This window comes from Sebastes fasciatus, chromosome 13 (assembly GCF_043250625.1).
Source record: "Sebastes fasciatus isolate fSebFas1 chromosome 13, fSebFas1.pri, whole genome shotgun sequence".
Classification (NCBI taxonomy): domain Eukaryota; kingdom Metazoa; phylum Chordata; class Actinopteri; order Perciformes; family Sebastidae; genus Sebastes; species Sebastes fasciatus.
Window position 1 is genome coordinate 7806243 of NC_133807.1, and position 17585 is coordinate 7823827.

The window sequence follows — 17585 nt, forward strand, 5'->3', positions numbered from 1 at the left end:
CTTGAGTTTGTCATGTTATGATTTGAGCATATTTTTTATGCTAAATGCAGTACCTGTGAGGGTTTCTGGACAATATTTGTCATTGTTTTGTGTTGTTAATTGATTTCCAATAATAAATATATACATACATTTTCATAAAGCAGCATATTTGCCCACCTCCAATGCTGATAAAAGTATTAAATACTTGACAAATCTTCCTTTTAGGTACTTTTGAACAGATAAAAAATGTGAGATTAATTTGAGATTAATCACGGAGCATCATGCAATTAATCGTTTGACAGCCCTAAAAAGAATACAAAAGTGGTGTACAATTAACCTAAGAATGTCAACTCTCAGACATATTAAGAATACAATGTATGAACATGAAAAAGGTTCACAAGTGGACCGTTGAACAACCCTTTATCTCTTACCTGACAGACATGGAGAACTCTCCAGGGGCGCTCTCACTCTCTCGGACCAGAAACGCCCCGCACTCCCTGTGTCTGAGTCGACTTTCTGCCACACCGCGAGATATACGACCGGCAAACCAGCTGGAAGCAAGAAAGAAAACAGGAAGCCAGCAAGAAAGAAGTCATTAATTTCACTGTTTTATGCATATGACCCGTGTTGTTGTGGGGTCTGTGTGGCTACAATACAATTTTGCACACATTAAATTATTTATTTGGGCATCTCATAAGTTTTGATGTTTGCATTTTCACTGGAAATGATGAGACTTTAAAAGATAAGCAGCTCATATCACTACAGATCAATGCTGTCATAGAAATAAAAGAGAGGTTGACGGGGAAAGAAAGTAAAATTAGCACATTTGTGAAGTTATTTTTAAACACGCTGCTAAATATGCACGCCAAACAACTCCCAAAATGCTGCATTTCAGTTGTCAGCCATGGAGCGTAAGTAATAGTGCCATTTTTCATTTATTTTTTTTGTTGCTCATTAGTCTTGCTTAGCAGAGCAGTTTGTTTGGATGCAAGGTTTGCATAAATGACGTTCTGCCTTCGTGAACCTGTGCTCTGCAGTGAGATTGATGGCTCAAAATGAGGGGAGAGCACATCCAATATGGAGGCCGCATTATGGGAGTCTCTTGGTTTAAAGTCGCAAGGTCAGAATTCTGGCTCTGTGAAGAAATGTGGAGGAGGAAAAAGCACTCGCAGACGGGCACATCTCCTTAACGCTGTGCACAAACTGGACCGTGCATCAGTGTTCATTAAAGCCGCTGCAGTGGCTGCGTTGCCAGTTTAGTGTGTTTGTCACAGCGAAAAAAGTAGAGGCCAGCTGGTGTATGACCATCTGATGGAGATGGAGATACAGCGTGTACCAGCAGCTTCACTGTAAACACACACACACACACGGCTGTATCATGTGTGGTTACGTAAGGCAGCGAGTGAGTGTGTCCCTTTGGGTAGGCTGCCTTATGCCGGAGTGCAGATGTCCAAAGCAGAGCAGAAAACGCCCCGAGCGCCACACTGATGAGCTGTTTAGATAGACCAGCGCTGGACGTGTAAAAAAATGTATTCATCTGCTTTACAGATGAGTTGAAGACGTGTGTGTGTGTGTGTATGTGTGTGTGTGTGTGTGTGTGTGTGTGTGTGTGTGTGTGTGTGTGTGTGTACTTACGCGTGTGGCCGCAGGTTGATGTAGTTTTTTGGCACGAAGCCTTTTCTGTTATGGAGCTCAGCTGTGTACCAGTTAGGATCATCCTCCATGTTGGTGATCTAGGAGCAAACACACACACACACACACAGATGAAATATTGCCCATAACGACATGACGCAGCCTATTACTATCGGGTGAAAGGCCACTATCATTTCTCTCTCTCCCCTTGTATATCAATCTCCTCACCAGGCCTCTCTCTTCTCCTTCTATTATCCGGCACAGTGGCTTTTCATCCATCGCCGTGTGAAGCGAGGCCGCCGACTCACTCAAATTCAGAAGCGCATGCTTATTGGCAAGTTCAAAATGCCACATAAGGCCCTCCATGACTGCACACATGAGGGGCAGCAAACAAATCTGAGCTGCATTAACCCGTGTTGCTGCACATAACAGAGCAGAAGCGGGTTCATGTTCAATCAAACTGGGACAGGTGATGTTAAATGACTTTTTCTGACGGACAGTTTTTAGACTGGAGTGACGAGACCAGCCTTTGATTGTGAGAGACACGCTGTCATCCGATCCGCTCCGGTTTACCTGCTTTAATGTTTACCTGTTTTATTCTGTCTCTTTTCATTTGTCGTGTCGCTGCTCTTTTCTGTTCTGTTGTCATTTTTGTTGTTCAGTATTCTGATCCTGCTGTGACATTCCTTGTCATTTTGATATTTTAAGCTGTTGTTTTGTTTGCTCTGCTTGGTTCTGCAGTGATTTATAAACCCCTTATTTTATTTATCTCCCCTACAGAACTGAGGTTCATCACTTTTTTTTTTTAGCTCTTTTTTATCACAGTGCTGCTATGTCTTATCAGTCAGACATTAAAACTGATAGCAAGCAGAGTGTGACATACAGTTAAAACATGTGCGACTGAAATGTATCCTGCCTTTAAACCTGCAGTAGGTAGAATGTTTTTGGCATCACTGGGCAAAAAATCCATAATAACCTTTCAGCATATTGTAAGAAAACTAGACTTCTGCACCTCCTCATGGCTCTGTTTTCAGGCTTTAAAAATTCTAGCCCGTGATGGGAGACTTTGGCCAATCACAGGTCATTTCAGAGAGAGAGAGCATTCCTATTGGCTGTTCAAATGTTTTAACCGGCCGGTGGGCGGTGTTTGGTATTTCTTCAAGTGATGTCAACATTGCTGCTGGGTCACTAACTTTCTTATTTTACAGCTAAACAGTACACTACAAGATGTTTCTGAAAACATTTGAGGTGAGAAATAGGTATTACAGTAACAGAATATTGATTCATATTTGATCAGCGCTGCCTAGTTTGACCGTTTCGTCGGAGTTCGCGAGTGATTGGTTGTTTTCCTCCGGTCTGTGAAATCCTGCAGATGCCATTAGGAGCACCGGAGGACACCAGAGGCACATGACATTTTTACAGATTACCTTTCTCATGCACTACTGTCAGGATATAGTGACCGTTTTATAAAAAATAACTTCTTTCATATTTGCTCCATTTCTACTCACTGCAGCTTTAATACAGCTATGATGGTAAAACTCCTTTGGCAACGTTGCCTATCTGCCAAAAAAGTTGTCCTGTGCCCTCTCTGCCTTTAGGAACTTCATTTCATGCACCACCTACTTTAATGGTTGCACTGTGCAATCGTACGAGCATTTTAAAATGTGTTACAGTCTGTGGTGTGATTTACTGCTCATAACATCAATCATTGTTCAACCACAGAACTGAATGATTGGCCTTTTACTCAGCTGGTGGTTTCAATGTCGGGCCAGACAACGTTTCATTTAAATAAGAAAAAATGCCTCTTAAACAATACCAATTTTAGGCAGTTTAAAACTACATGTTGGGACTGTCTCAAGTCTGCCATATTCACATCTCCCAATTTAAGCCGACGTTAATTCCTCAATCTGACTCACAGACGTTAACTTTTCTAACCAAAATTTGAATTGAAATGTACCGTCTCCCTCTCATCTCCTTTTCCCACCTCTCGTGACAACTCCGTCTTTGATTCTGCCTCTCGCTGTAATTACGCTTTGCCAAGGTTACATTATAGATACATCAACAGCTCTAGAATTCACAATATAATCATCTTCTCTTCTTTTTTTCCCCCTGCAGACACTGCATCATCACTGCCCCATTGTTTATTAGTTTAACAATAAGCAGTTCTAAATCTTAGTCCTGCATCATGCCAAAAAAAAAATCCCAAACCACCCTTTTTATGTTTTAGCTTCTGGGAAAGAACACAGCGTAAGTTATTCTGAGCTCAGTTTAATCCATTATTCATTTTTTTCTGTCCTCTCCATGTGTGTTTAGGATATGTAGGCCTATATATATATATAGGATATTTATCCAAGACCACCCCCACTGCTTCAGCTGTGACTGACTCGGCTCCTTCCATTGCAATGGATTTAACAATTACATAATGAAGCCTTAAAATAACAATCATACTATAAGCCACAAATGCATCAAGGAAAAATGACATTTCCAACATGAACATCTGAACTAGACTGTAAATATCTGAACAAGTACAACCGAACGCTGAATAAGATATTTTTAGGAAACCAAAATGTTACAATTGACTTTCATGAACTGAAAACTGAAAGGGGTTAAAGTTGTAAGACGAAAACACGGACAACTCCCAGACCGGACAACGCCGTAGTAACGACCTGTCAATCACAAGGTAGCTACGCCCTAAAGCATACCCTGCTTTATGGTCTACTTGACTCTAAATGGGACCATAATTTACTAAATGAACATCATGCTGTATTAAAGAAGACTTGAAACTAGCGATTGAGACCATAAACTCATGTTTACAATGTTTACTGAGGTAATAAATCAAGTGAGAAGTAGGTTCATTTTCTCATAGACTTCTATACAATCAGACTTCTTTTTGCAACCAGAGGAGTCGCCCCCTGCTGGCTATTAGAAAGAATGCAAGTTTAAGGCACTTCCGCATTGGCTTCACTTTTCAGACAGGTCAGGTGATTCACTGAACCTGGAGGCCCTAGTCAGGCACTCAGAAAGACAGCCTGTTTCTGAGCTTGGGTTTTCTTTGTCACACTAGGTAGTGAGCAAATTAAAAAGTAGCACTTTTCTTGAGCGTACCACCTGGCTGCTCCCTGTGATTTTAGCCACTGCCAGTAACAGAGGAGTCTGTTCTACCATCCAAATCTAATTTAAACCCTAAATTGTCACATTCATGTGTTGGGGTTTGGAGAACAAAAGAAATGTGTGTTTTTGCACTCTACTTTTGTGTCCCTTGTGTTAGATTTGGCCGCATTGTCTTCCAGCTTTAAACAGAATGTCATAGCCGCTACTTTAGGCTATTTTTATCATTTCATTTCGAGTCTACACTCTAATCAGCCTGATTGATCTGTTTCCACATGGCCACTGCACAGCAGGACATGAAGAAAACAATGTACCCCAATTGGTTGATACACAAAAAATGCCAATAAGTAGTGACAGGAAGGTATCTGATAGTCATTTAGAATTGTTTTAAAGGGGACCTATTATACTTTTCTGCTTTTTCCCTTCCCTTTAAGGTGTTATATAGTTGTATGTGCATGTTAAAGGTCTGCAAAGTTACAAAGCCCATAGTCAACGCCAAAGGAAGTTACTCTACCCAGCAGAAACACTGCTCCTGAACTGCCTCAAACACCTCGCTTGAAATCCCACTTTTTCTACCATAATCTGGTGATGTCACCAAGTAACACATTTGCATAATACCTGCCTAGGAGCTAGTTTGGCCCTCAAACAAAGCCAGTTAGAGCGGAGCTGGAGCAAAGTCCGAAGAGTTTGGTTCGGTTGACCAATCAGAGCAGACTGGCAGCCAGTATGAGACAAATAAAGCTTTTTTTTTAACATTAAAGCATGTGAACATGTTCTAATAGAAACCCAAAATAAAAGTGAATGAACCTGAAAAAAAGCACAACAGGTCCTCTTTAAATGATGGGCATTTTGCATGTCGCTATATGAGTTGTTGTGATAGTGTAAAGCGCCGGCCATCTGGTGCCGCGAGCAGGAATGAACAAATGTGAAGAATTATTTAAAAGTACTGTGTGACCCAAGTCTGAACCGGAGCTGTTTGGCTGAGACTAGACAGCAGTTTATCCCAGCGGGAAGAAAGGAAACATGGTGCCCTGTATAATCGCAGCAAATGTATCTCTGTTGCCATAAAGCGCGAGTTCACGTCGATGCTGTTGACCTCAAGATAAGTACAGTATTGAATCACAGTTTGCTGACCAAAGCCAACAACTAATTACATCATGATTTACAGGTAAGTTAATAAGTCTAAAAGAAAATAATATCTGCACATAAATACTGCAGGAAATAAAGAATCCCATTTATTTACAGCAAGAATGAACTCACAAAGCAGCAAAATGAAATGCCATCTCATCTTGTCTGCGTCATACATCAGCTCCAAAACAATGACTTTGCAGACAGCAGGAATGAGAAGCTGCTTTGTTCACGTGTCGTCTAATATTGGAACATCATTGGAACATCGTCTGGGATGAATAATATACCAGTCTACTGCATACAATTACTGTAACGGTAAATTCCCTCAGGCATTATTATCCTGTTTGACGTATTCAAATACATGTCATGGGTTATTTCGTGATGAGGCTTCATCTATTTCTACCTTGAATAATTTCCAACCATTTCCCAGAATACCTTTCACAATCTAGTAATATATGATATGCTCCATAGCAATATCTTAATGAGAGCTAGAAGAACATACTGTAAGGGTTTTCCCAGTCATGAAAAAGTTAGAGCTGCCCCTGAAACTTGTTCTGCAGCAACATTGCTCTCTGGTCTACTGAGGCTAAGTCCTGTGGAGAATTTGCTACTATATAGGCTACTATATGACTGTGGAACAGCTGGTGCCATATTAGTGTAAGTCTAGAGAGAAGCTCTTGCTCTTTAATTCTGAGGTTTACTGCTGATGTCTTAGAGGGACAATTTTCTACCACAGTAATTTCCAGCTGTGCAGGAACTATCTCAGCACTGCATTCAGCCTGTTATCCATCAGAAAAATACAACAGCTGTAGCTTTAACTAAATGTTTGTTTTGCATCCTATAGCAAAGATCTTTTATTAATCTTTAATTAAGTCATTTTGTCATTTTGGCGAAGTGCACTTTTTTTCTTCTTCTTCTTTTTATTCCGAGAGTTATATGAGATGTTTGATACCACTGTCATGTCTGTTGGCTAAATATGAAGCTACAGCCAGCAGCCACTAAGCTCAGCTTAGCTTACCATAAAGACTGGAAACACCACACTGGAAACTCCAGGAAGTCACTGGTCACAGCCAAGAATCAGTCTTGCACGCTTCATACCTCACCAAGTCATTTTTATGCCGCCGTGCCAGCAACAGCCATGCAACTTGACTGCGAGGCGGTAATTCTAGTTTACACTTACAATTCTGTGCAAATTAAAGAGGACCTATTATGCTTATTTTCAGGTGCATACTTATTTTTTGTGTTTCTACTACAACATGTTTACATGCTTTAATGTTTAAAAAAAACGCTTTGCTTTTCTTATACCGGCTGTGCTGCAGCACCTCTTTTCACCCCAACCAAACTCTTTGGACTCTCCGCTCTAACTAGTTTTGTTTGAGGTCGTGCCAAACTAGCCGTTATGCACATGTTTTACTTGATGACATCACCACGTTACGGAGGAAAAGGCGGGACTTCAAGGCGTTTCGGGCATTTCAGGAGCAGTGTTTTGGTGGGGGAGAGTAACTCCCTTTGGCGTGGACTTTGGGCTTTGTAACTTTGCAGACCTTTTACATGCACAAAAAAACGATATAACACACTAAAGGAAAGGGAAAAAGCACAAAAGCGTAATAATTCCCCTTGAAACAAATGCGATATAATGTGTTAATTGGTAAGCTAAGCTATGATAGCTGGCTACATATTCAGCGTACAGACATTAGTGGTATCAATCTACTCATCAGCAAAAAAGAGAATAAGTGCATTTCACAAAATGTCAAACTATTCCTTTACTGTGGAAGTTTACAGTAAATACCATATTCCTGTACAGTGTTTTTCATGCCAATCAAAAAGCTGGTTCCTCTATACTGCTTTTTCTTTAGTCAGTAACAGCAGCACCTGGATACAGAGTCAAGAGCTGTAGACGCTAAAGTTATAATCGTTGTAATTATCACAGCGGAGGCAGAGAGAGAGAAAGAGAGAGGTGGTTAATCTGTTGGTCCACGACTCTGTTCTCATCTACAAGTATAGCTACTGTGTGTGAGACATGTGCTGTATGTTTGTGTATAGATAGATAGATAGATAGATATAGATAGATAGATCTTTCCCTTACCTTGAGCAAGTCCCCCTTGTTGAAACTGAGTTCATCAGCCTCTGTGGCACGAAACGTATACAGTGCCACTGCTTCCATGCCGAGACCTCCCAACACACACTCACTCTCACACACTCACACACACACTCTCTTTCTGGGACCCCCACTGATGCCCCTGGCACGGGGGGGGCAGAAAGACAAAGAGAAATGTAAAAAAAAAAAAAAAAAAAAAAAAACAGATAAAGGAAAAGGAGGCAATGAAATAATAACAGACAAGAAGAGGAGGGAGAGATGAAGAGGAGCAGGAGAGGAGAGGTCTCGTCTGTCCGCTGAGCCAGAGAGCGCGCGAGAGAGTCGGAGCAGAGGATGAGAGAGAGTGAGCTCGGCGAGGGGAAAAACACGACTGGCTGCTGCTCGGCAACGCACCACCATGAGTAACGTTTAGAGAGAGAGAGAGAGAGAGAGAGAGAGACAGCTAGTAGGGGCAAGGGAGTGGGAGGCACTTCCTGTGTATATATTTGTCTCACATTGTTGGTGTGGCTTCTGTGGATTCTCTGTGTGTGTGTGTGTGTGTTTCTTCAATCAGTCTCCTGTATGCGTGTGTGGTTTGCTGTTAACACTTCTGTCGATGTGTGAACCAGCTTTAGTTTCCCACCTTAGAGTTGAAAAGTCAGCTCACGGTTGCTCACTTACATTAAAGGTCAGGAGAAGGTGAGAAGTAAAGTGAATATTTCCCCCCAAAATGTAAACATTTGAATCATTCACTGACATTCATAAAAAAAACACCAGTGAAGTTCATATCGCAGGCAACAAGATCACAGATTTCAATTTCTGTTTCAATGTGTAGTTGTCTGGCCAGCAGCCACAACAAAAGCTTGATTTCTCCTTTGTTAAACTGCCATCTCCTCTTTCCGCATCCTCCTATGCATATGTGCATGTTGCATCACGATTTTGTAGTAGGTTTGGTTGCATTCAAGATTTGCAAGGCGTACAGGGTTTCATGTGGAACAGTGAAAGAGAAGAGGCGTCTAACAATCACAGACTTTCATTTTCACACACACCCAACGTGGCAAGGAGGTTAGAACTGGGCAGCTAGATGGACCTTTGCAAGTTTAAGAAAAGACTAAAGGATGGAGGATATAGCCAGGTTTGAGAGAGTTTGTACATTATACTGTTGGTTCTCTCACTCACAGATGTGAGTAGGTATAGCCAACAGTGGGCAGATCATATGTCCCAACTTTATTCATTCACTGAGTTGCATTCACTGTTGCAAAAAGTGCCCTGGAGTAAAGTTGGAAATAGTGGGCAGTAAAAAAAAAAAAAGGTTTGCCAGGGAAGAGCTTTTCATGTCAATACTGGAGGGACACACTCGGGATCAGAGAAAATCACACTGACACACTATGGGTGTAACCGAAACCTGAATGCAACTTCATTTTTCCTCACTTCACCTGCAAGATTTAAAGCTACATTTGGTAATCTTCTTCAAAAACTGTTTAGTTATTTTAGTTGAAATTCTCACGACTTCCACGACAGCAATGACTACATCAAATGCTTTGACAAAAAAAGAGTAAAAAATCACACATCTATGGCCTTCGCAGGACTCTAATAAGCCCGTCCAATCATTTTATTCAACCCGAATGAAATGATTGGACAGGCTACCTCCATACCTGCCTGCGCAGACTCTGCTAGCAGCAAAAGCCATGTTTGTTGTTAACGTTCATTATGATAATCTTGGGGGAGTGACTTTGGAGGGAGGCCTGAAGCGATGGGCTGTCAGTGTTGGCGACATGGCGACTTTCTCACAAGATTGAGGGACTTTTGGAGCTAGTACTTACTAGCTACTTTCATTGGAAAAGAGTTGGCAGTTTAGTGTTTTAGATTTAGTTTTAAAATCTAGCGTAACTCTTGCTAGTTTCTCAAGATTACCAACCCTGGCTTTAACCTCAACAGATAGTCTGCATGTTTGAGAGACAGTGAGGAGAATAATGGTAATTACTTTTTTCTTTTCTTTTTTTCTTCATTATTTGAGGGACAAATGCTGACCATTAATGTCAAGAAAACATGTTGATGTATTCCTTGTCAAACTACATTAAAGATAGATAACGATACTACTAATTAAGAGGTCCTCTGTGTGTCTCTAAAAAGTCTACACTTGCGTCACTAACACCATGTGGAGACTGCACACACCGTGATTGGTCAGGATGGCTTGCTTGTGTTTTCTCCTACAAGTCTCTGATGCCAGTAGAGACTGTTGTGAGTCAAAACTAAATGAAACCAGTTGAAAAAAGGCCCAGTCGTCTTCCTCTTTTCACATCTAGCCATTTCCACGGCAAACAGTGAACCAAAGAACATAAATGCATGTACAGCCACGGCACACAACAGTCTCATATTCAGTAATGAAACCCAGCGGACTCAGATGTTAGCCTAAAAACCCACTGATGCTTGCTCTGAAAACTGCACAATGTTGCACAAATGGGTGCATCGCATAAAATATGATACTTTACAATGGTAGTTATTCTCTTTTTGGTGTAAGATACAACATGCAAACTTCAGCTCTTATTTATGAGGTCTGACTTTTCCAAACTGCACATTGAGGCCACGAGCTGTCACAGAATGAGGGAGCGTTTGCCCTTTTGCCTCGTCAGAATATGTTGCAGCTCTCTCTAGCTGTTCACAATCCTGAGTTATGTGTTTCTGTGTCATGAAATACTTTTGTAAAACCAAAAGCCGTGAACATTCTTGAGACTCTGAAGAACTAATTCCCTTTCATTTCAATTTATTTAAAACTAGCTAAAACCTGTCGGTGAGAAAACACAAAGAAAGGTGTGAGAAAGTGATGAGATTGCGAGATGAATGTTTAGAAGAGACAAGATGAGAAAGGTGAACAGAACTAAATAGAACTGGACAAAGCAAAACAGCAGAAAAAGCATGCACGAACTGTGGTTTCAATAGCATGAGGTGTTCAGGAAATCCCCAGTCAGCTGGTTACTTGACTCAGCCATGAGGAGAGGGACTGCAGGAGGAAGAGCTGTGTGCTAGTGGAAGAATAGAAGAGGAAGAGGAAGTGGAACTGCCTCTCAGCTCAAGGTCCAAAGCACAATCTTTACCTTCTTGTTTGTGATGATTTCCCATGAGTTCCTACAACAAGAAATCAACCCACCACAGATAATATATACAGTATAAATGCTGAAAGGAGAATAAACATTTGATTACAGCGTCATTTCTTTCTGTGTGTTTTTCATGTGTAAGTGAAAGATCACTATTTAGAAATCAATACGACCTCCACCTGTAAGCTTGTGACGCTACTTTGTTTCATTTCTAAATGTAAATGTGTGCTAACTGGCCAATGCTGTTGTATTCCTGTGTGCCACTTCCCAGCCTCACTTCTCAAACAAAACAGCGTGGGCGCTACTTTTGTTTTTGTTTTTTTGGCTTTGGATTTCATTCTTTGTTTGTCAAGTTTTCTGTAGGTGGTTGTGTTCTTTGTCTATTCAGCCACGGTGGCGTTCACTCTTCATACCCTTTTTTCTTCTGCTCGGCTCACTCAGCTGACGCACTTACATCACTTCCTGTGTCCATTTCCAGTGAAGACCGCGACGGATGTTTTGAACAGCGAGTGTTAACTCTGTCATTAAGTGGCTTTCTTATCATTGCATCGCATCAAGTGCACATTTTGTGAAAATACTGAGGAATTTTGACCTCATAATCTTCAACTACAACTATTGAGTGAAATGTTTTACATTGTCAGTGTGAAAATAGCCTACAGCTGTGGTGCTTATGCGTCACCCGCAACACACAGGCTCACCTAGTTTGCAAGCTATGGGCACTGATGCAGAGGGTACAGTGTGTGTGTGTGTGTGTGTGTGTGTGTGTGTCAGCGGAAGCAAGTGGGCAACGGCGGAAAAGCAGGTGGGCACAAAGTCTCTCAACTTCCCTTCAAAGACAACGGCAGCACTGCCTTCCTCCATCTGTTTAGTCTGAAGGCCCATGTTTCTCATTAGTTCCCTCTTTTCTTCTTCTCTGTTACCACGCTCTGAAAAATATATTTTCCCCTCTCTTTTATCCTCAATTTATATTGTCCCCATGACACTTTTTTTTTTTATCTCTGTTCTTTCACTGATTTTGCAAGAAATTTGGATTTAAATGATTTCCCCATCCATATTGTAAATTGGCTCGAAAGACTTTCGTGAACTCAATGGATTTCCTGTAACACTGAGCAGATGGAGCAGATGTTCACTCTTCTGTTAACGTCTGACTGACATATTTCATCATTGAGTCAACATAATAAGCAGTAAAACAGAAGGGTTTGTTCATTTTAAAAATTGAAAAAAAAATGATGTACGGAATATATGATAAAGCTTCAGTATAGGCACAAAGGTTTTGGCATCATTGGGCAAAAATTCCATAATAACCTTTCAGAATGTTATATAAGTGTTCTGAGAGAAAACTAGACTTCTGCACCTCCTCATGGCTCTGTTTTTAGGCTTTAAAAAAATCTAGCCTGTGACGGGAGACTTTGGCCAATTACATGTCATTTCAGAGAGAGAGCGTTCCTATTGGCTGTGCTCCAGCTGGTGGGCGGTGCTTGGTATTTCCTCAACAGATCTCTACATGACTGCCGGGTCACAAACTTTCTAATTTTACATCTAAACAGTACACTACAAGATAATTCTGACAACATTTGTGGCGAGAAATAGGCATTACAGTAACAGAATATTGATTCATATTTGATCAGCGCTGCCTAGTTTGCGAGTGATTGACAGCTGCTCAGAAACGGCAAGGCTCCAGCTCTGCTCTGATTGGTTGTTTTCCTCCGGTCTGTGAAACCTTGCAGATGCCATTAGGAGCACCGGAGGACACAGAGACACATGATTTTTTTCAGATGACCTGTCTCATGCACTACTGTCAGGATATAGTGATAATCATATTTGCTCCATTTCTACCTACTGCAGCTTTAAATGTGTAAAGAAGGCTCACCCTTGAAAACTTATGTGTCAAATAAAACATTAACAGCCTGTCTGTAATTATTGTGTTTTTTTGTGGAAAACATAATTGACCTCTATCTGCATCAGCAGTTTCACAAGGATAGAAGTGTCTGCAGTGATGTTCAAACCTGCAACGCTATAATGATTTATAGTGAATTAAACATAAAAGAAAAATCACATTTTGCCTCTAAAGTTTATGCAGCTCTTTGCAGCTGAGTAAGATTAACACGGTGTATTATTAATGTTTCCTCTGTAACTGTTGGCTCAGATTAGTTTTGTGGCGAGTGGGATGCCCACTAGAGAGTCTGTTAACAGCAGTGATGGGCTGAAAACGACAAGCGTGGTGTGCAAACAAAAAGGCGGACAGATTCCCCGAGAGTCACTCAATTATAGATTTCAAGATGTCATTTGGTCTTGTTTTCCACCATCACGTATAAGAAGAGTTATAAACCGGATGCTGATAAAGGTTCAAGTTAAACTAAAACTGTTAAAGCACTTTGTCTTCTTGCTCACCTACTTCAGGTACACCAGCCCCCCAGCAAGCATAATACCATTTTGCACGTATGAGAAGATTTAGCTAATAAGCCGGCAGAAGTGGCAGGTATTATGCGTGATCCTGTTTCATGCTTTCTGTCTTTTTCTGCTGATTTCGGCTCCGTCTGGAACCACGTGTCCCACTGCGGGCCACAAACTGAATCCTGACAGTCTTTTTCTCACATTTTTAAACTACGTTTTTGAAAGTGGTGCACCAGTAATTCATGTAGCGACTATCAGGCCCGTTTGTTTCCCTTACTGTATGTGAACCGCTACATTCACACCGTGGTTCACACATGCTGCTGTACGATATTCAAATGAAAGTGACTCACATGTGTCGCTGCCTTTGTAACTGTGATTTACTGCAGTCTGTGCCTTGAATGCTCAATTTTACAATGTGGATGCAAAATGGCAAATCTCTAGACAGGGTTTTACCAGTAGATAACAGTTGTAATAAATAATAATAATAATGATATATAATAATACTTTATGCTACTCAACCAAACCTGTACTGGTGGCTGCATTTCATGTGACCTCAGTCAGTGCATTAGACCTAAGGGTGCAGATAGGAGAGCTATAAGAGCCCAATGAATCTCTAATGAGTGTTGTGAATGGGGGTAATTACATGAAAGCAGGCAGGCTGAGGAGTTTAATGTTAATTAGCTTTAATGAATGTTTAAATTAAGGATCATCACATATTAAAGGACATACATGGCTGCAGGGGTTCACAGTTAGCAGGACCTCCCAGATTGCCTTCACAATAATCCCAACTCTTATAATAAAAAGTAGAACGCTCCTGACCTCTAGTGGCTGAAATTGGACCTGCAGGCACGGGGAGTGATGTGATCTGGTCTGCAGGAGGCACCCACGCCTGACCTTCACTCCACTCACTGACTATTTCAAATATGTTGCCTTCATTGGAGTAGCACAGTCCAGGTTTGCACAAGCTGGAACGGGCTCGATAAAGCAACGAGAAAAATATGATAACACTCAGGCATGCATGATTAGGAACACTAACTACAGTATGAACCAAGGAGATGTCAGGAATTGGTAAATGCTCTTATTAAATATGTCAAGGTGAACTTATGAATGCTGATTTTGTTTAAAAAAATATATATATCTTACCCATTCCTTAACTTCGGGTCATCTTTGATCCCATATTGCGAAGGAGGAAAGCTCTTAACACACTTGTTTGAGCAATTCCAGCTGTTTTAGTTTTGTATTTTTCAGCTGTATTCTATAAAGAAATATTTTATATTTAATAACACAAAGACATAATGCCCTCCTCCTGTCACCTCTGGTGTTGTCGAACAAACCAGCTTTGATACATAATCCTCTTCATAATAGGATCATATCTGAGCTAAATATTGACTGTTCCAGTGTGTTTCAGGAGTTATGCTTTTAAAGGAACAGTGTGTAGCATTTCGGGGGATCTATTAGCAGAAATGGAATATAATATGTTTCCATTAGTGTATAATCACCTGAAACTAATAATTGTTGTGTTTTTGTCAGCTTATAATGATCCTTCATTATAGGAAACAGGTCCTCTTCACGGAGTCTGCCATGTTGCTCTGCCACATACTTGAAAATTTGAGTTTCAGAGACTTTGTTTCCTGCATTCTGATGACTTTAAAACAATGAAAATACCAAAATAATAAGTACACTACAACATCATTTTTAAGTTTAACTTCTAATTTTAACTTTAATTCTCAGGAAAGAAAACGGAATAATTCACCCCTCACTCCTTAAGTAGTGTTATTATGGTAAAGATGCCTCTGAAGCGACATGAACGGCGTTACCACGGTTTTGCACTTGGTAGCCCACGTTAGGGAGGAGTGAGTGGAGGGGTAATCAGTTGGTTGCAATCTGCAACCACATCATTAGATGCCGGCAAATCCTACACATTGCACCTTTAATGTGGATGCTTTTAAATCTACGGTGATGAGTCATGAGCTCAGATTCCCAGAAATAAAGTCAACTGAATTCACTTAAAAAAAAAAAAAGATGATCCATTGGTGAAAAGGTTTGAGTTATATCAATATTTAAAAAATCCCTGCCAGAAAATATTGTTTTGGTAAAGGTCTTGAGTTGGTTAATATCAGTAATCAGTGTTTTTCTGGCATCCTGGCTTGCAAATGTCAGCTCTATTCTGTTTCACGCTATAAAACTAGTTTGGCTGATAACAGAAAGGTATTGTTTAAACGGCCTGTTCGCTCCATGACGTCTGAGTCTACCTTTCTCTTTCACTCTCTCACGCAGAGACCGACAAACACAATTGGCTTAGGCTTTCTTTGGCTTATCCACTGAACATAGCAGAAGCTCCAGTGAAACACTCTGTTTAAAGACAGACAGGATGAAAGAAGAAAAAATACCAAAATAAAATGGCGCTGCCAGCCAGGAGGTATACAGCATATTAATAGGAAGCCAAAAAATAAAAGTTTACAGACATCCCGTTGGCCATCTACATACTGTCATTCAGGCGTTGGCAACTTTTCTGTGCTGTAAAACTGTGACGTTTTGACCTCTATTTTTAAGCGTCACACACACGTAGATGTCTATTCATAGCTCAATTTATACTTTCCAGGGAAGCTTTCATGTCTATTCTTAGAACCTCATTTTAATAAACGACAACGTGTGGTGCATACGTGTCTGAAACATGTGGGACTGTGTCCCTCCCTCTATTCAAATGACTAGACGGTTGCATTGAGGCAGTGGAAAGAAAAGGCTGAGTGATGGAATGCTGTCCTGCAATGTTTGGGGCTTGTAGGGACACACCTGTAACACAAACACACACACACTAATGTCTTGCTTGTGTACTGAGCCTATCTATCAAAAAGGAAGTAAATGACACAAGTAGTTTCTTGAGCAGATCCTGATTTACCTGAGAGGTCTGTTCAGACAGACACCAAACAACTAAAACAAAAAAGACAGGAACAATCTTTAAAAGAGGATTGTCATTGTGATTTGCAATCCTAAAGGAGACATTGTTAACCAGCACTCCTATGTTTTAGCCTATACCAGGGGTCTGCAACCTGCGGCGCTTTAGCCCCTCTCCAGTGGCTCCCACTGGATTTTTTAAAAAAACTAATGGAAATGAATAACGTTTATTTTTTTTAACATTTTTATTTATCATTCTTGTAGGTCTACGGTGATTCCTACATTCTCCAGTTGCAAAAATCTGTAGCCAATACACCAAAATATATATTTTTTAAAATCATTTCAGTCAACCCAAATGTGCGTCATCTACGACCTGGTGCCTTATCCCCTAATTTTGCCCAACCTCAGTAGCTCAATAGGCTAGCTATGGATTCTAAATCTCAAAAAAGAAAAGTCTCTGAGGAAAATAAAGAATTTAATAGTGCGTGGACAGATTCAACAACAACAAAAAAGGCATTAAAAGACATTTCCAGAACAAGCACACTGGATTTGCTGAAAAGCCAGCAGCAGCAGCTTCCAGCCAAATGTCCTGAGATGTTTCTTCAATGTCCTGCCACTCGTTGGCACTTGGGCCCTCACTGCATTAGACTTAATAGGCTGTGATACCTTCATTACAATGCTCAAATGTTTTGTGGCTCAAGACAGATTTTTTTTATCATTATTTGATTTGGCCTAAAATGTCTCTTTTGATAGTAAAGGTTGCTGACCCATGGCCTATACTCTCCCAGAAATAAGGCCCACCCTGTTGCATGTATAATTCCTATGAAAACTTGGATCAAATAATGCATTTTTTTTTTTATTTATCATTGTTTGTCTATGGTACGACGGTACAACGGAGTATTAGGGCCACATTGAGGGGAAAAAAATAAATCTGAGATTTTGAGAATAAAGTCGTAATATTACGAGAATAAAGTCCTAATATTATAAAGTAATAATTTTACGTGTTATTTTTTTTCCCCCTACAGTTATGACTTTATTCTCGTAATATTAAGCCATTTTTTCTTGTAATATTACGACTTTATTATGTAAATCTCAGATTTTTTTTCCCTCAATGTGGCCCTAATACTCCGTCATACATTTGCTCTTTGGCCCTCACTGCATTAGACTTATATACTATATACTTAGACTATAAACTGTGTTACCTTCATCACAATGCTCACATTTTTTTGTGGCTCCAGACTGATTATTATTTATTTATTTATTTGCCTAAAATGGCT

General features: G+C 40.4%; 1 protein-coding gene across 1 annotated transcript in view; it reads right to left on the bottom strand.

Moving 5' to 3' along the window:
* The window catches only part of grapa (GRB2 related adaptor protein a), a 35963-nt gene extending 27649 nt beyond the window's left edge, over positions 1 to 8314 (bottom strand). The window contains exons 1-3 of the mRNA XM_074655225.1: positions 7934 to 8314; positions 1615 to 1712; positions 411 to 530 (exon numbers count right to left, since the gene is read on the bottom strand). Coding sequence (XP_074511326.1) covers positions 411 to 530; positions 1615 to 1712; positions 7934 to 8011 — 296 coding nt within the window. The 5' untranslated portion in view covers positions 8012 to 8314. The remainder of the gene's footprint in view (positions 1 to 410; positions 531 to 1614; positions 1713 to 7933) is intronic.
* Between the last annotated feature and the right edge of the window lie 9271 nt (positions 8315 to 17585).